The following is a 27,009-nucleotide window of genomic DNA, read 5'->3' as shown; positions in this document are numbered from 1 at the left end:
AAATGAAGCCAAAAAGAAGCAATGATAACAACCAGGCATTGCGATGAGTCGAGGAGGTGGAGGTTGCAATGAGCCGAGATCCTGCCACTGCACTCCCGCCTGGGTGACTAAGCAAGACTCTGTCTCAAAAAAAAAGAAGAGAAAAAAAGAACATACTGTTTTATGTTTGTGAGGGTCTATGATGTTATTTAAAAAAAAAATGGTTTAGAAAGTTAAAGATCGACGGGCATTTTGCTCTCAGCACTTTTAAACTGTTCCTGAACTGCATTCTGGTATCTATACTTGCTGATGAGAAGCTTGCTGTTCCTTTGAAGCTATCACAGATTACGTACTAAGATCGTGTTTATCCTTGGTGTCTTGTAGGTTAACAGTGAACTTCTGCTTTTATTTTAAATGTATATTGCCTGTCAAGAAGTAGGTTTTGATGGCTAAATGTTTCAAATAAGGTTTTTTTTTTTAATATATACTACTTCCTTTTTCTTTTAGAATTGTTTCATTTCTCTACTCATGTTTTCTCATTCCTGCTTTGTAGCATGAAAGTAGAAATGATGCATCTCTTCTTTGGATAAATCCCTTGCCTCTATTCCATTCTAGAACTTTGCCTACTAGTTCCCCCACAATATTCTCTTCTTCCCAGAACTTGCCAGGTTGAGTCTCCCCAGAGCCAAAGAGTTGGTTCTTCCAACAGACAAAAAGTCTCTAGTTCCTGCCTAGCAGCTGGCTCATGCAGTACTTAACTGGCAAACTTCGAGTTTATAAATGACAGGAAACGCGCCTTTCAGAAATGCTCAAACAGTAGGGAAGAAGGAATTGGCAGCTAGTGAAGCAGAGCAAGAGCTGGAATTGGCATAGTGCGTGTCGCCTTAGCTGGATGGTCTTGGCAGCATGCAGTTGGATTGGCAGAAGTAATCCCAAGGGCTGCTGGCTTCAGTTTTGATAGCCTCTTTGGAGTCTTCTCAGAAGTCTCCAAAATGATAGTGTAATCTTAAAATGGCTAGCTTTCTGCTTATGAAAGAGGCAAGAGAGATTAGCACTTTTTTAGGCTTAAGGTACTCTTTAAGAAACAAAGGGCCAGGCGCGGTGGCTTATGCCTGTAATCTCAGCACTTTGGGAGGCCAAGGTAAGAGGATTGCTTGAGATCAGGCTAGGCAACATAGGGAGAATTCTGTCTCTACAAAAAAAAAAAAACTTTTTTAGATTAGCCGGGGGTGGTGGCCTTTGCCTATCCCAGCTACTTGGAAGGCTAAAGTAGGAAGATCACCTGAGCCCAGGGAGGTCAAGGCTGCAGTGATCCGCGATTGAGCCACTGCACTCCAGCCTGGGTGACAGAGTGAGACCTTGTCCAAAAAAAAAAAAAAAAAAATTATGAGTTGGAAGGAATTTTTTAAATCAGATGAGTGTTTCAGGGAGTCTCTTAGTCTTCCTCCTTAAGATTTCTCACAGTGGGTGCAACTCTTTTGTTGGTAAACAATTTCTAAGTAAGTAACTCACTGTGCACATTTATTATTTCTGAGAAGCCTTGGTTATCTACTTATGGTGAAAAACTTTCTTTGCCTTTTTTTTTTTTTTTTAATGTTAAAGACTTCAATATTTTGTTCAGGTCATGGAGTTGAGTAAACTTAGTTTCAGTTCCAGACCAAAATCCATTTAAAAACAACAACAAAAAACCCAGGAGTATCTATTTTACAAGCCAAAGGGAAACCCTGGCATCCTTCCAGGTTCCCGGAGGCTGATCATGTTGGCTGACATGCATGTCTCCATGCCTTTGTGATGTCTTAGATTTTGTCCCCCACAAAGTAAATACACTTAACCTTACTGTTTGCTCATACTTGTATGTCTTCACGATAGATTATTAGGAATTACTCATTGGCAGACTTCACCAGTTATGCAAACTTTCAGTTGAGCAGCTTTGTTCTTCTGTTATTTCAAGCCGTAGTTGAGAGTCTGCCAAGAAGTCCAAAGGAAGTTTTGCCGATAGGCATCTGGCACAAATCCATTGGGAAGCAGCTTATGTCCTGTGAACATCCTTCAAAGAATGTATCCAAGAAAAGGTTCAGACAATGCAACTAGACCTTAACTTAAATGGAAGGAATGTGTAACAAGACTGGGTAACGCTAATGGGCCTTTTCCAACCTAGGTCTCATAGACTTAAATTCAGGTGAAAAAGGCTTATAACTTTTGCTCTGCCTGCTGAGTTTTGCAAGTAAAAATTTAAATTATCTGCCTATTTGGGGTGTCCAAATCCTGACACAGGCTTGTTCTAGCATAGGCTTATTTTAGTCTCGATTTCTTTTCTTTTTTATTTTTTGAGACAGAGTCTCGCTCTGTTGCCCAGGCTGGAGTGCAGTGTCATGATCTTGGCTCACTGTAACCTCCACCTCCCAGATTCAAGCGATTCTCCTGCCTCAGCCTCCTGAGTAGCTGGAATTACAGGCACATGCCCAGCTAATTTTTGTACTTTTAGTAGAGATGGGGTTTCATCATATCAGCCCAGCTGGTCTCGAACTCCTGACCTCAAGGGATCCGCCCGCCTCAGCCTTCCAAAGTGCTGGGAGTACAGGCGTGAACCACAGCGCCTGGCTCATGGCTTATTCTGAATCCCATATAAGAATGAAGTGTACCAGAGAGCCAATTTAATGATTGGCAAAAGTTGACAGCATATTTATGTGAGCTGCCTTACATTCCCAGAGGAAAATTTTCTTGAAAAGTAATCTTTGGTTAAGAAGATGCTTCATGGATAGGAAATTGGAGCAAAGGGAATTGGACGACGTTCAGAAATGTCTTCACCAAGCCTCAGACATCTGATGAGTCAACTTTTCTTCAAGACATGATTGCCAACAGCACACATCATTGTCTATCATTCTAGGGCAGCATCTCCTGGTGTGGAAAAACACTTAGTTTGCTTCTAACTCTGCTGCTTCTATTTGACAAGTTCTGTTGCTTCTGTTTTCATTCCAGGATAGGACATTTTAAAGTCTACACATTGATTCTTCATGTATGTGCCCTTTTTTTCTGTTACATTTTGGTCCTTTTGACCCTTATCTACTGGCCACTATTCCTTTTCCAAAGCTTCACACAACATTTCTCTTAAGTTTATGCTTAAGCTTCATTTTGGGTTTGTTATTTCTCATCAGCAAAACAAGAACATGGACAGCCCTTCATCACTATGTCAGAAAGATAACTTTGTTTTTGTTTCTCACAACAGCAGCCTTGGACGTGTTCCAGGCTAAGACACATGCATGTTCGGGCCAGGCTTTCACTCTGAGGAGGATGCTGCTACATTAGGGTTCTCTGGGGATATTTAGGAATTGCTCTCTGAAACCAGTACCAGGAATAGTCATTTTTTAATAAGTAAATGAATAGTTTTTCTCTCATAGTCATGGGAAATCATGCAACTAACTTTTTAAAAAATTAGCTGCGAGGAAGCTTAAAGCCAGATTTGTATAACAGCATTTTTGGCTTCATCTTATCTTGAGTGTTCAGGTCCCTATGCTCTTATTTCTTCACCTCCTTTGTTTTATCATTACAGATTATGTGTATTTTATAAGCAGCATAAAATTCTTTTTGGAACAAAGCCCAGGAAACAAATAATTACACAGTCATGACAAAATACTGTGGGGTAAATCTGGGAAAGTTACACATTAGGTTTAGTTTGACCATTGAAAAGGTCTTTATCACCACCAGCTTCCCCCAAGTATATTGTTCAGAAGAACATAATACGGACATTCTTAGTGAGATAAAATATTTAGATCCCACCCTTAATTTTTTAAAAAATGGTCAAGATTAACTTAATGGTCTTGATACAAGGACCAGAATGATGAAGTAATGCTAACATTGAGCACAGTTGATAGTCAGTGTTGGCATTAATTCACTTGGTCTATCCAGTTATAAAATAAAAAAGGCCATAAAGGGATAAATGACACATGGTAATTGTGTGACACACTGGGGGCTGTGAGTTATATAGTATCTTCCAAAGAGAGATGCTGTTCTTCTGACTTAAATAGTGAAGAATGTAATAATTTTATTTTGTGTTCTTTGTTGGTGAAGAGAAACAGAAGTGATCTGGCCAAGCTGTGCAGGACAGGCCCCTAACACAAATCTCCACATAATAGTTTAGTAGGAAGGCAAGTCCTCTTCTGATGTATGTGTTCTAAAAATGCTGAATAGCCACAAGGGAGATTTCATTTAGCTAACAGCTATATTAATACTTGCAGTGTGTTACATTATCCTAGAAAACATGGAGTATGCCAAAGAACTTTGCCAAGTTGTGAACAATATGGTACAAATTTAGTACATCTGTTTATACAGGTGCTGAAGAAACAAATGATTAGAGATGGGTGGGTGATTAGAGATGATGAATTGAATTTTGGGTTAACTCTTACATAAATAAGAGGTACATGATGGGGGTTGAAGATATAAAGGAAGAGACAATAGAGTTTAAGTGATTTTCATTTGTAGGAAACTAGTTGATATGGTTTGGCTGTGTCCCCACCCAAATCTCATCTTGAATTGTAATTCCCACTTGTCAGTGGGAGGTGATTGGATCATGGGGGCGGATTTCCCCCTTGCTGTTCTTGTGATAGTGAGTTCTCATGAAATCTAAGGGTTTAAAGGTGTGACACTTGCCCCATCCCTTACTCTCTCTCTCTCCCTCCTGCCACCAAGTAAGACGTACCTTGTTACCCATTTGTCTTCCGCCACGATTGTAAGTTTTTTGAGGCCTCCCCAGCCAACTGAGTCAATTAAACTCCTTTTTTTTTTCTTTTTTTTTTTTTTTCTGAGACAGTTTCGCTCTGTCACCCAGGCTGGAGTGCAGTGGCACAATCTCAGCTCACTGCAACCTCTGCCTCCCAGGTTCAAGCAGTTCTCCTGCCTCAGCCTCCCGAGTAGCTGGGACTACAGGCACACGCCACCACGCCCAGCTAATTTTTGTATTTTCAGTAGAGGCGGGGTTTCACCATGTTGCCCAGGTTGGTCTCGAACTCCTGACCTCAGGTGATCCACCCACCTTGGCCTTCCAAAGTGTTAGGATTACAGGGGTGAGTCTAAACTCCTTTTCTTTATAAATTACCCATTCTTGGGTAGTTCTTTTTTTGTTTGTTTTTTGTTTTTGTTTTTGAGACAGAGTCTCACTCTGTCTCATCTGTACACACCCATCTTATGCACGTTTAAGATACTTGGCAACTTAAAAGTTTCAATTCCTTTATCTTCACCTGACAGTTATTTAGCTATATCTGAAGGTGCTTTATAAAGATTTTCAGAAAGTTCAGTTTTCCATTTTTCACTAATTCATGTAATGATGCAATCAAATTTTTAAACATAAACTTCTGTGCCTTGGTACAAATACTTCTAAGAATTTATGTAATAGAACTTCTAAGTCAAAGAGCACCAACTTTTAAAATTGACAGACAGTTCCAAATCATCATGGTCCCAAATCATCATGGTAGTACATGTATTTTATGGTCAATAAATTTATTAAAGGAAGAAATCATCTTAGTATAAATCATGCCTTTCACTTTTATGAAAAATAAAGCAGCCGGGCGCAGTGGCTCATGCCTGTAATCCCAACACTTTGGGAGGCTGAGGTGAGCGGATCACTTGAGGTCAGGCATTCGAGACCAGCCTGGCCAACATGGTAAAACCCCATCTCTACTAAAAAATACAAAAATTAGCCGGGCATGGTGGTGTGCACCTGTAATTCCAGCTATTCGGGAGGCTGAGGCAGGAGAATAGCTTGAACTTGGAAGGCGGAGGTTGCAGTTGCAGTGAGCCGAGATTGTGCCACTGCACTCCAGCCTGGGCAAAAGAGCAAGACTCCGTCTCAGAAAAAAACAAGAAAAAGCAATATATGATTCTAGACCGTATGTCTAGTATATATTAGTCTGTTTTCACACCGCTATAAAGAACTACCTGAGTAATTCCAGCACTCTGGGAGGCCAAGGCGGGCGGATCACCTGAGGTCAGGAGTTCAAGACCAGCCCGACCAACATTGCTTGCTTTCAGTTGTTGCTTTCAGTTCTTAATCTTCAGTCCACCCCTATTTTTCAAAATAAAAATAACTGACTGTCTCTGGATGCCCTTTTTAGCATTTTGATGATCAAAGGTTTAAGCTTTTGCCAACTACGCAAAAGAAATTTCTTTTGACTCACAGGAAGTCATACCAAGGCCAATCAAGGGACTTGTGAGAGGAGAGGGGAAGGCAGCCCCTCGAGTGACAGTTCTAGTGGGCACTTTTCTTTAAAGCTTTCATGTATATTTTTGACAGCTCTAGAGAAATATATATATAATATAAATATTATATAAATATATATTGTATAAATACTGTACATTATTTTATTTTATTTTATTTTTTTGAGACAGAGTCTTGTACTGTCACCCGGGCTGGAGTGCAATGGTGTGATCTCTGCTCACTGTAGCCTCCGCCTCCCAGGTTCAAGCAATTCTCCTGCCTCAGCCTCTCGAGTAGCTGGGATCACAGGTGCCTGCCACCATGCCTGGCTTATTTTTTGTATTTTCAGTAGAGATGGGGTTTTACTATGTTGGCCAGGCTGGTCTCGAACTCCTGACCTTTTGATCTGCCCACCTCGGCCTTCCCAAAGTGCTGGGATTACAGGCGTGAGCCACCGTGCCTGGCAGCTCTGGCTGTATTTTAAAGCATATCTATACCCATTGAGAGCTTCATACTGGTTTATGAATCTGGCTTAGGAGATAGAGAAACCCAGGTTTGAATCGTGGCTCCACCAGGTGGTGTGTGACTTCAGGCAAATAACTTAACCTCTCTGGCTCAGTTTTTTCAATTCTAAAATGAGAATGTTGTTAGTTTCTAGAAATTGGATCTGTTGTGGGGTACAAATGAGGTCATGCACAGCACCTCACACAGAGGAGACCCAAAATGATCTTGCCACATGGCTGCTGCATACACTCACCCTTGTCAAAGTTATTTTTGCTTCAACCTGAATTTTTATCTCAGCATGCTTTTTACCCATCTCCACTACTCTTATGTGAAAACAAAGGCAGTATTCAAAGGTATCATAAATGTATTAACTGGAGTCCTACTGGAATGGAATAACTGGAATTCCATAGACTGAGCAGGGGCCTTTTTGTATGGGAATTTAATAATATTTACCAATTTTGACTCAGCAGTTCTACTTCTAAGAACATGTTGCAATAGAGGTATTCAAACAGGGCACAAATTTTATGTACGAAGATTTTATTGAAACATTGAAGTTGGAAACTATGTACACACACTGTAGGTGAGGTAAATCAACTGTGGTATATCTATTTGAGGGAATACTCTTGTCAAAATGCAGTTAGGGACATTTGAGTGAAAAAAGATATCCAAGTTAAGGTAAAAAAGCAAATTAGGATGTTATTTATTGTATCCATTCCTTGTTTTAATTTTTTTTTTTTTTTTTTTTGAGACGGAGTCTTGCTCTGTCGCCCAGGCTGGAGTGCAATGGCGTGATCTCTGCTCACTGCAAGCTCTGCCTTCCGGGTTCATGCCATTCTCCTGCCTCAGCCTCCCGAGTAGCTGGGACTACAGGTGCCCGCCACCACACCCAGCTAATTTTTGTATTTCTTTTTTAGCAGAGACGGGGTTTCACCGTGTTAGCCAGGATGGTCTCGATCTCCGGACCTCGTGATCCTCCTGCCTCAGCCTGCCAAACTGCTGGGATTACAGGCATGAGCCACTGCGCCCGGCTCTTGTTTTAAATTTTTATTACATTTTTTTTACTCATAGAATATGTCTGCCTGACCTTTCTGGTTTTCCATGTCTGTCTTTTCACTGGGCTTCTGTCATTCTTCTTGAGCATTTGGCTTGAAAGAACGAAGTACTGAAGCTGTTTGGGTATAGCACTTACTTTAGGTTAGGTAGGTAGTTGATTGTAGAGGTCTAAATTACTTGGTCATGTATAAGTTTTTGTGATTAACCTTGGTAATTCCTAGACAAATTCTTGATATTTTCAGATTTGTTAGCACATTGTTGTACTTTAATTTTTCTCTTGTCTAGTTATCCTTTCCCATTTCAATTTTATTGGAAAATAGGCAAAAGTTATTCCTTATATTCAAAGAACCAGCCCTTTTGTTATTTCTGGAGTGTTTTTGTTAAAAATATTTTCTTCAGAGGAAACCAAAGGCTTAAAGTTGTTTAAAAAAAGTAGTTAAGGGCCAGGCGCAGTGGATCACCTGAGGTCAGGAGTTGGAGACCAGCCTGACCAGTATGGTGAAACCCAATTTTACTAAAAAGACAAAAGTTAGCTGGGCATGGTGGCACACGCCTGTAATCCCAGCTACTCAGGAGGCTGAAGCAGAAGAATCGCTTGAACCCAGGAGGTGGAGGTTGCAGTGAGCCAAGATTGTGCCACTACACTCCAGCCTGGGAGACAGAGCAAGACTCTGTCTCAAAAAAAGAAAAAAAGGAAACAATTAACTGAATTTTTCCTTTAAAGATTTAAGATGATAGTAGTTGAGATTTTTCTTGAAAAATGTAAACAAATGAGGTAGCAGAAAGGATACAGCCCAACTACTTTTGAGTGGGATTGATTTTTCACCTGTGTCATAGGTGGGTGTCTAGAGAGACAAAGAGACTCTCAGATTTAAATAAACACGATTAAAATTCCTACCAAACAGGGTGAGTAAACTGTGACCTACGGAATGGCCTCCTGGTAAGTCTGCATTGGGGGACAAGCGAGTGGCACAGCCTGTGTGTCTGATGTGGGGTTCTGCCGTTGGTGATCAGTATCTCTCCATGGATTTATGGTGCTTAGTGCTCTGCTCTTTGCCTCTGCTCTGGGCTCACAGGAAAAAGGTGGAACCATTAGTGCCACTAGTGATCTCCATGTGGGAAGAGTGATGTCATTTGGTAGTCCGACATTAAATGGCACAAATTGGTTTCTACATCTAGTAAAGCTGTCAGAGCCCAGTGTTACTGTTTTCTTTGGCTGATTTTTGAAAACGGCTTAAAATTTTAAAGATTTCATCCTAGTTCCTGAGATTTTTGAAAGCAAAACTGTTGCTCTGCGGTTGTTTGAGACTTTTTAAGAATTTCAGGACGGGCGCGGTGGCTCACACCTGTAATCTCAGCACTTTGGGAGGCCGAGGCGGGCAGATCACCAGGTCAGGAGTTTGAAACCAGGCTGACCAACATGTTGAAACCCTGTCTCTACTAAAAATACAAAAATTAGCCGGGCATGCTGGTACACACCTGTAATCCTAGCTACTCAGGAGACTGAGGCAGGAGAGTTGCTTGAACCTGGGAGGCAGAGGTTGCAGTGAGCCAAGATCGTGCCACTGCCCTCCAGCCTGGGTGACAGAGCAAGACTCTGTCTCAAAAAAAGAAAAGAATTTCAGAAAAGTGTTTAGGTTAAAAAAAATTAGAAATTAGCATCTGTCTTATGGCTGTGTGTATACATACTACAGTACTGATGGGTTAACTTGAGTACTTGGGAGCTGAATTTGTAGTATTATGCAATAGGAATCTAAGATTCAAGAGAATCCCATGAAAGTGTTTATCAAGTAGTTCATGTCTAAGTTGTGTAAGACAAAATATCTTCTTTTTTATTTATTTATTTATTATTATACTTTAAGTTTTAGGGTACATGTGCACAATGTGCAGGTTAGTTACATATGTATACATGTGCCATGCTGGTGCGCTGCACCCACTAACTCGTCATCTAGCATTAGGTATATCTCCCAGTGCTATCCCTCCCCCCTCCCCCCACCCCACCACAGTCCCCAGAGTGTGATGTTCCCCTTCCTGTGTCCATGTGTTCTCATTGTTCAATTCCCACCTATGAGTGAGAATATGCGGTGTTTGGTTTTTTGTTCTTGCGATAGTTTACTGAGAATGATGATTTCCAATTTCATCCATGTCTCTACAAAGGACATGAACTCATCATTTTTTATGGCTGCATAGTATTCCATGGTGTATATCTGCCACATTTTCTTAATCCAGTCTATCATTGTTGGACATTTGGGTTGGTTCCAAGTCTTTGCTATCGTGAATAATGCCGCAATAAACATACGTGTGCATGTGTCTTTATAGTAGCGTGATTTATAGTCCTTTGGGTATATACCCAGTAATGGGATGGCTGGGTCAAACGGTATTTCTAGTTCTAGATCCCTGAGGAATCGCCACACTGACTTCCACAATGGTTGAACTAGTTTACAATCCCACCAGCAGTGTAAAAGTGTTCCTATTTCTCCACATCCTCTCCAGCCCCTGTTGTTTCCTGACTTTTTAATGATTGCCATTCTAACTGGTGTGAGATGGTATCTCATTGTGGTTTTGATTTGTATTTCTCTGATGGCCAGTGATGGTGAGCATTTTTTCATGTGTTTTTTGGCTGCATAAATGTCTTCTTTTGAGAAGTGTCTGTTCATGTCCTTGGCCCACTTTTTGATGGGGTTGTTTGTTTTTTTCTTGTAAATTTGTTTGAGTTCATTGTAGATTCTGGATATTAGCCCTTTGTCAGATGAGTAGGTTGCAAAAATTTTCTCCCATTTTGTAGGTTGCCTGTTCACTCTGATGGTAGTTTCTTTTGCTGTGCAGAAGCTCTTTAGTTTAATTAGATCCCATTTGTCAATTTTGGCTTTCGTTGCCATTGCTTTTGGTGTTTTAGACATGAAGTCCTTGCCCATGCCTATGTCCTGAATGGTAATGCCTAGGTTTTCTTCTAGGGTTTTTATGGTTTTAGGTCTAACGTTTAAGTCTTTAGTCCATCTTGAATTGATTTTTGTATAAGGTGTAAGGAAGGGATCCAGTTTCAGCTTTCTACATATGGCTAGCCAGTTTTCCCAGCACCATTTATTAAATAGGGAATCCTTTCCCCATTGCTTGTTTCTCTCAGGTTTGTCAAAGATTAGATAGTTGTAGATACGTGGTGTTATTTCTGAGGGCTCTGTTCTGTTCTGTTCCATTGATCTATATCTCTGTTTTGGTACCAGTACCATGCTGTTTTGGTTACTGTAGCCTTGTAGTATAGTTTGAAGTCAGGTAGTGTGATGCCTCCAGCTTTGTTCTTTTGGCTTAGGATTGACTTGGCAATGCGGGCTCTTTTTTGGTTCTGTATGAACTTTGAGGTAGTTTTTTCTAGTTCTGTGAAGAAAGTCATTGGTAGCTTGATGGGGATGGCATTCAATCTGTAAATTACCTTGGGCACTATGGCCATTTTCACGATATTGATTCTTCCTACCCATGAGCATGGAATGTTCTTCCATTTGTTTGTATCCTCTTTTATTTCATTGAGCAGTGGTTTGTAGTTCTCCTTGAAGAGGTCCTTCACATCCCTTGTAAGTTGGATTCCTAGGTATTTTATTCTCTTTGAAGCAATTGTGAATGGGAGTTCACTCATGATTTGGCTCTCTGTTTGTCTGTTATTGGTGTATAAGAATGCTTGTGATTTTTGTAAGTTGATTTCGTATCCTGAGACTTTGCTGAAATTGCTTATCAGCTTAAGGAGATTTTGGGCTGAGACAGTGGGGCTTTCTAGATATACAATCATGTCATCTGCAAACAGGGACAATTTGACTTCCTCTTTTCCTAATTGAATACCCTTTATTTCCTTCTCCTGCCTAATTGCCCTGGCCAGAACTTCCAACACTATGTTGAGTAGGAGTGGTGAGAGAGGTCATCCCTGTCTTGTGCCAGTTTTCAAAGGGAATGCTTCCAGTTTTTGCCCATTCAGTATGATATTGGCTGTGGGTTTGTCATAGATAGCTCTTATTATTTTGAGATACGTCCCATCAATACCTAATTTATTGAGAGTTTTTAGCATGAAGGGTTGTTGAATTTTGTCAAAGGCCTTTTCTGCATCTATTGAGATAATCATGTGGTTTTTGTCTTTGGTTCTGTTTATATGCTGGATTACATTTATTGATTTGTGTATATTGAACCAGCCTCGCATCCCAGGGATGAAGTCCACTTGATCATGGTGGATAAGCTTTTTGATGTGCTGCTGGATTCGGTTTGCCAGTATTTTATTGAGGATTTTTGCATCAATGTTCATCAAGGATATTGGTCTAAAATTCTCTTTTTTGGTTGTGTCTCTGCCCGGCTTTGGTATCAGGATGATGCTGGCCTCATAAAATGAGTTAGGGAGGATTCCCTCTTTTTCTATTGATTGGAATAGTTTCAGAAGGAATGGTACCAGTTCCTCCTTGTACCTCTGGTAGAATTCGGCTGTGAATCCATCTGGTCCTGGACTCTTTTTGGTTGGTAAGCTATTGATTATTGCCACAATTTCAGCTTCTGTTATTGGTCTATTCAGAGATTCAACTTCTTCCTGGCTTAGTCTTGGGAGGGTGTATGTGTCGAGGAATTTATCCATTTCTTCTAGGTTTTCTAGTTTATTTGCGTAGAGGTGTTTGTAGTATTCTCTGATGGTAGTTTGTATTTCTGTGGGATCGGTGGTGATATCCCCTTTATCATTTTTTATTGTGTCTATTTGATTCTTCTCTCTTTTTTTCTTGATTAGTCTTGCTAGCAGTCTATCAATTTTGTTGATCCTTTCAAAAAACCAGCTCCTGGATTCGTTAATTTTTTCAAGGGTTTTTTGTGTCTCTATTTCCTTCAGTTCTCCTCTGATTTTAGTTATTTCTTGCCTTCTGCTAGCTTTTGAATGTGTTTGCTCTTGCTTTTCTAGGTCTTTTAATTGTGATGTTAGGGTGTCAATTTTGGATCTTTCCTGCTTTCTCTTGTGGGCATTTAGTGCTATAAATTTCCCTCTACACACTGCTTTTAATGTGTCCCAGAGATTCTGGTATGTTGTATCTTTGTTCTCGTTGGTTTCAAAGAACATCTTTATTTCTGCCTTAATTTCGTTATGTACCCAGTAGTCATTCAGGAGCAGGTTGTTCAGTTTCCATGTAGTTGAGCAGTTTTGAGTGAGTTTCTTAATCCTGAGTTCTAGTTTGATTGCACTGTGGTCAGAGAGATAGTTTGTTTTAATTTCTGTTCTTTTACGTTTGCTGAGGAGAGCTTTACTTCCAAGTATGTGGTCAATTTTGGAATAGGTGTGGTGTGGTGCTGAAAAAAATGTATATTCTGTTGATTTGGGGTGGAGAGTTCTGTAGATGTCTATTAGGTCCGCTTGGTGCAGAGCTGAGTTCAATTCCTGGGTATCCTTGTTGACTTTCTGTCTCGTTGATCTGTCTAATGTTGACAGTGGGGTGTTAAAGTCTCCCATTATTAATGTGTGGGAGTCTAAGTCTCTTTGTAGGTCACTCAGGACTTGCTTTATGAATCTGGGTGCTCCTGTATTGGGTGCATATATATTTAGGATAGTTAGCTCTTCTTGTTGAATTGATCCCTTTACCATTATGTAATGGCCTTCTTTGTCTCTTTTGATCTTTGTTGGTTTAAAGTCTGTTTTATCAGAGACTAGGATTGCAACCCCTGCCTTTTTTTGCTTTCCATTTGCTTGGTAGATCTTCATCCTTTTATTTTGAGCCTATGTGTGTGTCTGCACGTGATGGGTTTCCTGAATACAGCACACTGATGGGTCTTGACTCTTTATGCAATTTGCCAGTCTGTGTCTTCTAATTGGAGCATTTAGTCCATTTACATTTAAAGTTAATATTGTTATGTGTGAATTTGATCCCGTCATTATGATGTTAGCTGGTTATTTTGCTCTTTAGTTCATGCAGTTTCTTCCTAGTCTTGATGGTCTTTACATTTTGGCATGATTTTGCAGTGGCTAGTACTGGTTGTTCCTTTCCATGTTTAGCGCTTCCTTCAGGAGCTCTTTTAGGGCAGGCCTGGTGGTGACAAAATCTCTTGGCATTTGCTTGTCTGTAAAGGATTTTATTTCTCCTTCACTTATGAAGCTTAGTTTGGCTGGATATGAAATTCTGGGTTGAAAATTCTTTTCTTTAAGAATGTTGAATATTGGTCCCCACTCTCTTCTGGCCTGTAGAGTTTCTGCTGAGAGATCTGCTGTTAGTCTGATGGGCTTCCCTTTGTGGGTAACCTGACCTTTCTCTCTGGCTGCCCTTAACATTTTTTCCTTCATTTCAACTTTGGTGAATCTGACAATTACGTGTCTTGGAGTTGCTCTTCTCGAGGAGTATCTTTGTGGCGTTTTCTGTATTTCCTGAATCTGAATGTTGGCCTGCCTTGCTAGATTGGGGAAGTTCTCCTGCATAATATCCTGCAGAGTGTTTTCCAACTTGGTTCCATTCTCCCCGTCACTTTCAGGTACACCAATCAGACGTAGATTTGGTCTTTTCACATAGTCCCATATTCCTTGGAGGCTTTGCTCGTTTCTTTTTATTCTTTTTTCTCTAAATTTCCCTTCTTGCTTCATTTCATTCACTTCATCTTCCATCGCTGATACCCTTTCTTCCAGTTGATCGCATCGGCTCCTGAGGCTTCTGCATTCTTCATGTAGTTCTCGAGCCTTGATTTTCAGCTCCATCAGCTCCTTTAAGCACTTCTGTGTATTGGTTTTTCTAGTTATACATTCTTCTAAACTTTTTTCAAAGTTTTCAACTTCTTTGCCTTTGGTTTGAATTTCCTCCCATAGCTCACAGTAATTTGATTGTCTGGAGCCTTCTTCTCTCAGCTCATCAAAGTCACTCTCCGTCCAGCTTTGCTCCGTTGCTGGTGAGGAACTGTGTTCCTTTGGAGAAGGAGAGGCGCTCTGCTTTTTAGAGTTTCCAGTTTTTCTGCTCTGTTTTTTCCCCGTCTTTGTGGTTTTATCTACTTTTGGTCTTTGATGATGGTGATGTACAGATGGGTTTTTGGTGTGGATGTCCTTTCTGTTTGTTAGTTTTCCTTCTAACAGACAGGACCCTCAGCTGCAGGTCTGTTGGAGTACCCGGCCCTGTGAGGTGTCAGTGTGCCCCTGCTGGGGGGTGCCTCCCAGTTAGGCTGCTCGGGGGTCAGGGGTCAGGGACCCACTTGAGGAGGCAGTCTGCCCATTCTCAGAGCTCTAGCTGTGTGCTGGGAGAACCACTGCTCTCTTCAAAGCTGTCACACAGGGACATTTAAGTCTGCAGAGGTTACTGCTGTCTTTTTGTCTGTCTGTGCCCTGCCCCCAGAGGTGGAGCCTACAGAGGCAGGCAGGCCTCCTTGAGCTGTGGTGGGCTCCACCCAGTTCGAGCATCCTGGCTGCTTTGTTTACCTAAGCAAGCCTGGGCAATGGCAGGTGCCCCTCCCCCAGCCTCGCTGCCACCTTGCAGTTTGATCTCAGACTGCTGTGCTAGCAATCAGCGAGACTCCGTGGGCGTAGGACCCTCCAAGCCAGGTGCGGGATATAATTTCCTGGTGCGCCGTTTTTTAAGCCCGTCGGAAAAGCGCAGTATTCGTGTGGGAGTGACCCGATTTTCCAGGTGCCATCTGTCACCCCTTTCTTTGACTAGGAAAGGGAACTCCCTGACCCCTTGCGCTTCCTGAGTGAGGCAATGCCTCGCCCTGCTTCGGCTCACGCACGGTGCGCGCACCCACTGACCTGTGCCCACCGTCTGGCACTCCCTAGTGAGATGAACCCAGTACCTCAGATGGAAATGCAGAAATCACCCGTCTTCTGCATCGCTCACGCTGGGAGCTGTAGACTGGAGCTGCTCCTATTTGGCCATCTTGGCTCCTCCCTCCCGACAAAATATCTTCTAATATTTCTAGAAACATTTGCTGATTGGGTATACATACTGGGTTTTTTCTTTCTTTTCTTTTTTGTTTTTTCTTTTTTTTTTTTTGAGACAGAGTTTCCACTCTCACCCAGGTTGGAGAGCAGTGGTGTGATCTCAGCTCACTGCATCCTGAACCACCTGGGCTCAAGTGATCCTCACATCTCAGCCTCCCCTGAGTATCTGGGACCACAGGCAAGCGCTACCATGCCTGGCTAATTTTTGTAATTTTTGAAGAGATGGGGTTTTGCCATGTTGCCCAGGCTGGTCTCAAACTCCTGGGCTCAAGCAGTCCACCCACCTTGGCCTCCGAAAGTGCTGGGATTACAGGCATGAACTACTGTGCCTGGCTTTTTTTTTTTTTTTTTTTTTTTTAACAAAAGCATATTACTGGCTTCTTCAGTTGTGGCTCATTTCAATAACTATTTCTTGTAATATGTGTCTTGGAACTAGCTTATCCTTGGAAGTGTTTTTCTCACTATATTGTTAGAAGGTAAACAAAGTGGAAAATGCATAAATTATGTGCACTGCTTCTGTACTTTAGAACTGTTAGTTGACTGGTAGCATTACTGAACCTTGAACCTTGAATTGGCCTTTTTAGGAGCCCAGTCACTGTGAACTCTTGAGTAAATGTGTCCTTTATCCCTGCAAGGACTATTTGAAAAGAGACCCAGGAAGGGCACAACTGGCTTGAAGTGGGAAGTAGTGAAGGAATGAGGTACATAGATAAAATCTATTTATGAATGACCTTTCAGGAGTTAGCCTACAAAATATTTTCTAATTTCTTCATGTATAAAATGCAAAGGGGGCTGGGCGCAGTGGCTCACGCCTGTAATCCCAGCACTTTGGGAGGCCAAGGCGGGTGGATCATTTGAGGTCAGGAGTTCAAGACCAGCCTGGCCAACATGGTGAAACCCTATCTCTACAAAAAAAAAAAAAAAAAATTAGCCGGGTGTGGTGACAAGTGCCTGTAATCTCAGCTCCTTGGGAAGCTGAGGCAGGAGAGTAGCTTGAATCCGGGAGGCAGAGGTTGCAGTGAGCCGAGATCGTGCCATTGCACTGTAGTCTGGGCAACAAGAGTGAGATTCCATCTCAAAAAAAAAAAAAAGCAAAGGGAAGGCACAGATGGAAGGAATAAGGAATTCTGTGGGAAAGCATCTTAGGGCATCTTACCACTAAAGTGAATTAGCTCTCTCCTAATCCTGTCCTGTGCTTGGATGTGATAACTATTGAATGACAGTGGTAAGGTTTCATACAGTTTAGTCATATGTAACAAAATTCAGCTTTTCTCTTAAACACTTCACTATGTATGTGTTTAAGGAGTGAAACTTACATAGATAAGGTGTGGAGCTGGCGTCCTTGAGTTCTGTTGTGTTTGATATGTAGCCCAGAATTTCATTTACTTGTTAAGAATCTACCTTGAGAGTGGTAGGGGGCTCTTACTTAATTTTTAATGCAGGCATGTCCCGCTATTCTAATATGATTAAACTTTACAACATCTACATATCTTTTAAATCCATAACTCAGTGACATTTTAAAGTTTAAGGCAACAGTAGAGAAAAGTGAAATTTTAAATACCACTGTTTTCAGGATGACTGTATGAGATCTTCTTGACCTATTAGGTAAGGTCTGGTCAACTTCTTATGGTAGCTTTTCCTTAAACTTTCCTGGTATTCCTACTGCATGAGAAGGTGTCCTTCCTAAAGCTAATGTTAACAAAAGCCTGATTTGTAGCAAATAAACATGCGTGTCCTGGCTTTCTTTTCTAACAGCAATCAGAAACGGAGACTGTTCATCTGTTTATCCCAGCTCTATCAGTCGGTGCCATCATCGGCAAGCAGGGCCAGCACATCAAGCAGCTTTCTCGCTTTGCTGGAGCTTCAATTAAGGTACTGTTCTACCAGCTGTGGTTCTCTGGTTCTTTAAGTAAGTTACAGAAATATGAATCTTCTTGCCACTTTATAATTTGAATAGAATGTAAAAGACACTATTAGGGTTACATAAGGATATGAAGAAAACCCCAAACAACAGTGGCTTACACCAAGGAGGCTAACTTCTCCATGCAGAAAACACAGTTTGGAGGTGAACATCCGGGCTGGGTGTTGGCTCTGCCCCCACCAAGTCCTTGGACCTAAGTTCCTTCCAAGCCACCTTCCCCAGGTACGGCCTTGGTCCCTCTTGGTTCCAGACTGACACCATTCAGTGCTCCAGGAATCAGGTCTGTTGCCCAGCCAGTAGGAGAGGAGAACACAATAAAGAGCTTTTCTTCTAGGGAAGTTTCTTGTTAGCTACTGTGGGATATTTCTACCTATATTTCCATTGCCCAGAACTTGGCCAGACGAAGTTGAAGGGGCAAAATACAGGCTATGCACAGTCAGCTAAACATTTTGTAACTACAGAAGGTAACATACCAGAGGACAAATAATGGGGTCTGCCATAATAGATAACTGTGTGTTCTGAAGATTCTGTATTTTGATGCCTTATTTAAGGAAAATAAAGGTTGGCCAGGTGCGGTGGCTCACACCTGTAATCCCAGCACTTTGGGAGGCCAAAGCAGGCAAATTGCTTGACCCCAGGAGCTGAAGACCAGACTGTGCAACATGGTGAGACCCCATCTCTACAAAAAATAAATAAATAAATGTTTAATTAGCCAGGCATGGTGGCACACACCTGTAGTCCCAGCTACTTGGGAGGCTGAGGTCGGAGGAACACTTGAGCTTGGGTGGTTGAGACTGCAGTGAGCTATGATCACGCCACTGCACTCCAGCCTAGGCCACACAGTAAGACCCTGCCTCAGACAAACAAAGGCATGTGGTGTGCAGTATCCTTCAAACTTAGGGTACAGAGACTCCTAAAGTGTGTTGCATACACAGGAAGCCCAAGGAGCCCTGATGCAAGTGGGCCAAGGACCATACTTTGAGCACCACTGGTGTAGTGAACACAGGCAATGGAGGCAGACCCAGCTCTCCCTCTAGCTCTGTTAGCTGTGTGATCATGGTCCAGATAACTCAATTTCTCCAGCCTTCCATTTCCGCATTTGTGAAGTGGAGGTAATACTACTTCATCAGGATGTGGTGAGGATTAGCTGAGAGACAGCACGTGGAGGTCTCCATTAGGGCCCGGCACAGAATAAGTATATAGTATATGCAGGAGGGAGGCCTAAATTGTGAACCCACAGTGATTGCTGCCTCTCCCTAATTTCCTTCACGAAGGCTTTAATTCTGCATTTCAGCCAGTCACACGCAAATGTTAGGCTGGTTGGCCCAAGATGCCTATCAGTGATACCTGAAAGTATCATAACTTGTTGTTGGGTCTGTTACAGATTGCTCCAGCGGAAGCACCAGATGCTAAAGTGAGGATGGTGATTATCACTGGACCACCAGAGGCTCAGTTCAAGGTATGTGCTCTAGAGTATGTGCTATGTCCACAGGTAACAAATGCACAGGTAGTCCATAACCTGGCGTCTCCTTTAAATACGTCTAAATCTCAGAAAGAGTCAATGGAAATTCTTGTCTAAGAGCTGAGTAGAATCACACTCAAAATTATATTTCGAAATTAACCAAAAGTCTTTAAGAGTTCTGTACTGGTTGCTGGGTTTACCTGTCTCTCAAAGGTTAATTTTGCTCAATGGTTTGTAATCCTATGCTAAGGTGAGACCTTAAAATTTACAAACCTGCCAGGTTAATATGCCTTGGAAACTTGTTTTCAGATGTTTTCCCTCCTGTCCCTGAGGTTGCCTAGACTTGAATTAAAATGCCCCCTTTTTCCTTACCCTTGGATTATCTCTGTTAGACCCTGCCCATAGACTACAAGTCTCTCTAATCCCTAGGATCTTAGAGATAGGAATGGCAGGAGCTCTTGTAGCGTTTGTTCTGGTATGAACCATTGCACGTTTAGTGGGATTTGAGGTCTTTGGGGCTGCACTGTGCCTTTCAGTGTCTACTGAGAGATGGTAGAGCTGAGACTTGGCAGCCAGGCTGCTAGTTCAAATCCTAGCTCTGCCATTTGCCTTGTATGACATTGGGCAAGTTACTTAACCTTTTTCTGTAAAACCAGGAATAAGAGCACCTACATCCTAAGGTAGTTTAAGGTTTACACAATATATGAAATGTTTAGAAAAGTGCCTAACACATGGGCAGCACAAAATTAGCATGCTGGGGGTATTCAACAGATTATGGATGAATCAGACTAAGACCATGCCAAATTCATAAATATATTCCTTTTAGTGTATGATTTCTCCCATAAAATTTAGTATGGGTGTCTTGTCTTAGAACATTTAGTGGCTGTGTAAGAAGACAACTATTTAACCTTAAGCTGTAGTTTTTTTTCTCTCTTTTTTTTTTCTCTTTTTTTTTGAGACAGAGTCTCACTCTGTCGCCCAGGCTGGACTGCAGTGGCGTGATCTCAGCTCACTGCAAACTCCACCTCCTGGGTTCAAGCGATTCTCCTGCCTCTGCCTCCCGAGTAGCTGGGATTACAGGCATGTGCCGCCACGCCCAGCCAATTTATTTTTAGTAGAGATGGGGTTTCACCATGTTGGCCACACACTCAAACTCCTGACCTCAAGTGATCCGCCCACCTTGGCCTCCCAAAGTGCTGGGATTACAGGCATGAGCCACTGTGCTCCTGGCCAAGCCTTAGTTTTCTTAGCCTTAAAGTGTAACAGTAACTAGTAACAGTGCATACAGTTCTCTCCCCACCCCACCTCTCTCCCTTAAATCAAACAAAAAAAAAAATCACTTTCTTTGACTTCTATTTTCTCTGGGCTATTTTTCACTAAAAACCCAAAGCTGCTTTCACTTCATTTATGGGAAGAATGGGAAACGAAGGAGGTGCTTTGAGATGTGGGTGGTTAGGTGAAGAAAGAAAATCATGTGAAGAAATTTATTCCTTCACAGCAGCCTTGTGATCCAGGCAGTTCAAATCTTAACTCAGAATTGTTGAAAACTGCTTCCTATCCCAAACCCTCAGGGTCACTTTTAGTTTGAAATCTTAAAAGATAAATACAAACATGTCTTTCCTTGGTGCTGAGCTTTTAGTCTTATAAGTGGAATTACTGTCCTGCAACTCCTATGATGTTTGTATGATGGGAACTTCAAAGTTCTTTCCCTGTATTCGCTAATAAAACTCATGTTTTATAGTTAACTTAAATGTAACACTTAAGCCATAGTAGTTAAATTTCATTTATGTGATTGGTGACAATGCTAAATGAATGTTTTACTTTAGAGATCTAAGGAATGGTAAACCACCTACCCCGTATTTTTTCTTACAAATTCAAGAGCTTCAGTTTTGGAGGATAGTGTATATCCCTAGTGTCTTTTTGACTGTGTTAAGTAATAGTAATATCTACGTCATTGGCTTGAGGCATTAAGGATCATTGGAATATAGGGTATCAAGATGAATTTTGTTTTGTCAGTAGTGCCCTAAAATGAGCTCAGCTTTCTGAATCAGTGAACGCGTGTTGGGTACTATTGTTTTTTGTGGTTTACCCTGGCAGCTTGTCAAACCAACTCTCAGGCTCCTTTCTCCTTTGCTGTATGTAATAGGTTGTTTATACATAATAGGTTGTTTATATAGTTGCATGCAGTAGGTGATAGGATGTATTGACTCTAAATATCAGAAGTGTCTTGGCCAGGCGCGGTGGCCCACGCCTGCTATCCCAGCACTTTGAGAGGCCTAGGTGGGTAGATCACTTGAGTCCAGGAGTTCCAGACCAGCCTGGCCTACATGGCGAAACTCCATCTCTACTAAAAATACAAAAATTAGCCAGGCATGGTGGTGGGTGCCTGTAATCCCAGCTACTTAGGAGGCTGAGGCAGGAGAGTCCCTTGAACCCAGGAGGCAGAGGTTGCAGTGTGCTGAGATCGCACCACAGAGAAAGAGACTCTGTCTCTAAAAAAATAAATAAATAAAAAAATAAAAGGCAGGGCACAGTGAGTGGCTCATGCCCATAATCCCAACACTTTGGGAAGCCAAGGTGGGTGGATCACCTGAGGTCAGAAGTTCAAGACCAGCCTGGCCAACATGGTGAATCCCCGTCTAAACTAAAATAACAACAAAAAATTAGCTGGGTGTGGTGGCGGGCACCTGTAATCCCAGCTAGTTCGGGAGGCTGAGGCAGGAGAATGGCTTGAACCCGGGGGTCGGAGGTTGCAGTAAGCCGAAATCATGCCATTGCACTTCAGCCTGCATGACAGGGTGAGACTCTGTCTCAAAAAAGAAAAAAGTGTCTTATCTTGATGTTGTAGCCTCTTTAAAATATTCAAAGGAAAAACCACCTTTCTAAGAGTATGAAACACATTTAAATTGAAAACATTTTTCTCAGCAGGTTTCTAACTGGCCCATGTAGATGTGAGCTTGACTTTTAGTGAGCTTGGCATAGCTGACTCTGCAGTTCTGTCTCTTTTGCTCAAAAAAAATGTGACCAGGTGTGGTGGCTTGCACTGGTAATACCAACACTTTGGGAGGCCAAGGCAGGACTCTTGAGCCCAGGAGTTTGTGATGAGCGTGGCAACATAGCAAGACCCCCATCTCTATAAAAATTAGTGGCCCGGTGGCTCACACCTGTAATTCTAGCACTTTTGGAAGGCTGAGGTGGGCACATCACTTGAGGTCAGGAGTTCGAGACCAGCCTGACCAACATGGTGAAACCCCATGCCTACTAAAAATGCAAAAATAATTAGCCAGGTGTGGTGGCGAGGGCCTGTAGTCCCAGCTACTCGGGAGGCTGAGGCAGGAGAATCACTTGAATCTGGGAGGCAGGGGTTGCAGTGACCCAAGATCATGCCACTGCACTCCAGCGTGGGCAACAAAGTAAGACTCCGTCTCAAAAAAAAAAAAAAAAAAAAAAGTCAGGTGTGGTGTTGCATGCCTGTAGTCTGCTACTCAGGAGGCTGAGGTAGGAGGATCGCTTGAGCCCAGGAGGTTGAAGCTGCAGTGAGCTATGATTGTACCATTGCACTCCAGCCTGGACAACAGGAGGACCCTGACTCCAACAAAAAGGAAAGAAAAATGCAATTGATGTCTCATGGCCAGCATGAGAAGTTTTACCTATCACAATTTTAGTACAAATGGCCATTTGCCCACAAAAATTCATTTTTATTAGGTTATTAATTGCCTTTAACTGTTTTCATCAGAAGAATATGGTTTATCCTTCTTTCACCAAGCATTCAGTTGCCTCTACTGTGATGGGCAGTAGTTATTGTCAACCTTTTAGGACTTCTAACTGCTCTCTTCTATGTTATTTTCAACAATCTATGAAATGTAGATGTATCACTGCAAAGGGCTATCCCACTTGGATTTGGGCCATCTTTCAAGTTAACTGACCTTTTCCATTTCATACATGAATGACACTAATAGGATGTGTTTTCATCTGCAGGCTCAGGGAAGAATTTATGGAAAAATTAAAGAAGAAAACTTTGTTAGTCCTAAAGAAGAGGTGAAACTTGAAGCTCATATCAGAGTGCCATCCTTTGCTGCTGGCAGAGTTATTGGAAAAGGAGGCAAAACGGCAAGTACTTCAGCAAAACCTGTGCAGTGGTATGAAAGGGAAAGCGTTGAAAGGTACTTAGGAGTTCCAAGTTCCCGAATTTTGGCTAATTTATAAAAAGCAGGACCATCTTGACCAAGGTTTGGAGAAGATTGCCTTTTGTTTCCTGTCTGAGTGTTGGTGCCAGCTATTAGTGAAAGTAATGCATCTCTTTCAGATCACTTTGTGTGAGAGGATTGTCCTATATTTATAAAGGGCATTTAACGTTCTCCTGATAAAACTTTAGCTTTTTATGGAACAGACACTTAACAGGAATTTTAAAAATTTCATCTACAGCTTGTTACATCTGTAATGGAAAAAAAGCAAACTGTTTCTAGTCTCTAATACATATAACTTGTAAGTGGGTTTCAAAGCTATTTATAATTTTGAAGTGATTGAGTACATACACTTTGGAATCAGACTCAGGATTTGAATCTGGTTTTGCCATTCACTTGTATAACTGGACAAATCAATTTCTTTGGATGAGCCTTAATCATCTTGAAGTGGGGATAATTCTAATAACCTCATGGAATTACCACTGGATTAAATGAAATTTGTAAAGCCATACATAGCTCACTGTCTGGCGCACAGTAAGTGCTTAGGAAGTAAGTTTTTAAAACTGCCACTTAATGTGATTTATATTTATCTCTTTCAGGTGAATGAACTTCAGAATTTGTCAAGTGCAGAAGTTGTTGTCCCTCGTGACCAGACACCTGATGAGAATGACCAAGTGGTTGTCAAAATAACTGGTCACTTCTATGCTTGCCAGGCAAGTGGGCTCTAAAATAAGCTTTTGTATCTTTCTCACATGGAAGCAATTCTCCCACAGGTGCTCCTACCTGATAGAATTAGTTAAGGTTGTTTGATGCTTAAGACTTTTCATCTCCCTTTTAGCAGGTGATTTCAGAGACTACTAGCAAACTGACTAGTATGTATCTTTAATCATCAAATGGATTTCTATTTGAAATTGTTGAAATGAAGGAGTACACTAACTTTTAGTAGCTTTTGATCAAGTGGAATTTCAAAGCTCTGTCCTTTCCTAGGTTGCCCAGAGAAAAATTCAGGAAATTCTGACTCAGGTAAAGCAGCACCAACAACAGAAGGCTCTGCAGAGTGGACCACCTCAGTCAAGACGGAAGTAAAGGCTCAGGAAACAGCCCACCACAGAGGCAGATGCCAAACCAAAGACAGACTGCTTAACCAACAGATGGGCGCTGACCCCCTATCCAGAATCACATGCACAAGTTTTTACCTAGCCAGTTGTTTCTGAGGACCAGGCAACTTTTGAACTCCTGTCTCTGTGAGAATGTATACTTTATGCTCTCTGAAATGTATGACACCCAGCTTTAAAACAAACAAACAAAAAAAGGGTGGGGGAGGGAGGGAAAGAGAAGAGCTCTGCACTTCCCTTTGTTGTAGTCTCACAGTGTAACAGATATTCTAATTCTTCTTAATATTCCCCCATAATGCCAGAAATTGGCTTAATGATGCTTTCACTAAATTCATCAAATAGATTGCTCCTAAATCCAATTGTTAAAATTGGATCAGAATAATTATCACAGAAACTTAAATGTTAAGCCATTAGCATAGAAAAACTGTTCTCAGTTTTATTTTTACCTAACACTAACATGAGTAACCTAAGGGAAGTGCTGAATGGTGTTGGCAGGGGTATTAAACGTGCATTTTTACTCAACTACCTCAGGTATTCAGTAATACAATGAAAAGCAAAATTGTTCCTTTTTTTTGAAAATTTTATATACTTTATAATGATAGAAGTCCAACCGTTTTTTAAAAAATAAATTTAAAATTTAACAGCAATCAGCTAACAGGCAAATTAAGATTTTTACTTCTGGCTGGTGACAGTAAAGCTGGAAAATTAATTTCAGGGTTTTTTGAGGCTTTTGACACAGTTATTAGTTAAATCAAATGTTCAAAAATACGGAGCAGTGCCTAATATCTGGAGAGCAGCACTACCATTTATTCTTTCATTTATAGTTGGGAAAGTTTTTGACGGTACTAACAAAGTGGTCGCAGGAGATTTTGGAACGGCTGGTTTAAATGGCTTCAGGAGACTTCAGTTTTTTGTTTAGCTACATGATTGAATGCATAATAAATGCTTTGTGCTTCTGACTATCAATACCTAAAGAAAGTGCATCAATGAAGAGATGCAAGACTTTCAACTGACTGGCAAAAAGCAAGCTTTAGCTTGTCTTACAGGATGCTTAGTTTGCCACTACACTTCAGACCAATGGGACAGTCATAGATGGTGTGACAGTGTTTAAACGCAACAAAAGGCTACATTTCCATGGGGCCAGCACTGTCATGAGCCTCACTAAGCTATTTTGAAGATTTTTAAGCACTGATAAATTAAAAAAAAAAATTAGACTCCACCTTAAGTAGTAAAGTATAACAGGATTTCTGTATACTGTGCAATCAGTTCTTTGAAAAAAAAGTCAAAAGATAGAGAATACAAGAAAAGTTTTTGGGATATAATTTGAATGACTGTGAAAACATGACCTTTGATAACGAACTCATTTGCTCACTCCTTGACAGCAAAGCCCAGTATGTACAATTGTGTTGGGTGTGGGTGGTCTCCAAGGCCACGCTGCTCTCTGAATTGATTTTGAGTTTTGTTTGTAAGAAAGATGATCACAGTCATGTTACACTGATCTAAAGGACATATATATAACCCTTTAAAAAAAAAAATCACTGCCTCATTCTTATTTCAAGATGAATTTCTACACAGAGTAGATGTTTTTCTGAAGATCAATTAGACATTTTGAAAATGATTTAAAGTGTTTTCCTTAATGTTCTCTGAAAACAAGTTTCTTTTGTAGTTTTAACCAAAAAAGTGCCCTTTTTGTCACTGGATTCTCCTAGCATTCATGATTTTTTTTTTCATACAATGAATTAAAATTGCTAAAATCATGGACTGGCTTTCTGGTTGGATTTCAGGTAAGATGTGTTTAAGGCCAGAGCTTTTCTCAATATTTGATTTTTTTTCCCCAATATTTGATTTTTTAAAAATATACACGTAGGTGCTGCATTTATATCTGCTGGTTTAAATTCTGTCATATTTCACTTCTAGCCTTTTAGTATGGCAAATCATATTTTACTTTTACTTAAGCATTTGTAATTTGGAGTATCTGGTACTAGCTAAGAAATAATTCTGTAATTGAGTTTTGTACTCACCATATATGGATCATTCCTCATGTATAATGTGCCCCAAATGCAGCTTCATTTTCCAGATACCTTGACGCAGAATAAATTTTTTCATCATTTAGGTGCAGCTTGTTGTGTAGTATGTTTTATTTTTGGTTTTCAATTGAATGGGAATGTTCTGAATTTTTTTTTCAAACTCTACGCAGATTTCTGTTATACCATGTCCAGCCATGGTACTTAATGTGAACCTTGATAATACTCTTGCATATGAACTAAGAACTAGAGCTTTCAGAGTTTTTCCTAACACTTTGTTTACTTTCTTCTGTTACTGGAGTATTCTGGAAGGGTTACAGAAGTCCTCCTAGAAGAATATTATCACCTCAAAGAAAAAGTATAAAAATAGGACCAGTGGGCTATGTTTTATATTATTTTTTAAAATTTTTGCCATTCCATTAAACAGGGTTAAGATTTACATTTAAGCTAAATTAATAAAAATCTGAGCAGAGAACTCAACTCAAGCACAGGAGCCAGTGCTAACTAACTCCAGGAAATTCTGATGACATTTCCAGGATAAAGGCAGCGTGTCGTAAGTTTTGGGTAGAATGTACTGATTTTTGGTTGCAGGTATAGCTCACTTATCGACAGTCTCTGCATGCCAGTTAGCAGGAGTGCCCATGAGGTACACAAGCCTT

The 27,009-nt window shown here is 41.0% G+C and overlaps 1 protein-coding gene across 6 annotated transcripts in view; it reads left to right on the top strand.

Moving 5' to 3' along the window:
• The window catches only part of IGF2BP3 (insulin like growth factor 2 mRNA binding protein 3), a 153,724-nt gene extending 127,280 nt beyond the window's left edge, over positions 1-26,444 (top strand). For all 6 annotated transcript variants that reach the window (XM_001157593.7, XM_016957164.4, XM_063814126.1 and 3 more), the window contains 5 exons: positions 17,400-17,516; positions 18,950-19,024; positions 23,006-23,137; positions 23,811-23,924; positions 24,199-26,444. In XM_001157593.7, the coding sequence (XP_001157593.1) occupies positions 17,400-17,516; positions 18,950-19,024; positions 23,006-23,137; positions 23,811-23,924; positions 24,199-24,297 (537 nt within the window). In that variant the 3' untranslated portion in view covers positions 24,298-26,444. The remainder of the gene's footprint in view (positions 1-17,399; positions 17,517-18,949; positions 19,025-23,005; positions 23,138-23,810; positions 23,925-24,198) is intronic.
• The last annotated feature ends 565 nt before the right edge of the window (positions 26,445-27,009 follow it).

This window comes from Pan troglodytes, chromosome 6 (genome assembly GCF_028858775.2).
Source record: "Pan troglodytes isolate AG18354 chromosome 6, NHGRI_mPanTro3-v2.0_pri, whole genome shotgun sequence".
In the NCBI taxonomy this organism is placed as follows: domain Eukaryota; kingdom Metazoa; phylum Chordata; class Mammalia; order Primates; family Hominidae; genus Pan; species Pan troglodytes.
Note: the sequence above shows the minus strand (reverse complement) of the source record. Positions and strands in the feature narration are given on the sequence as shown.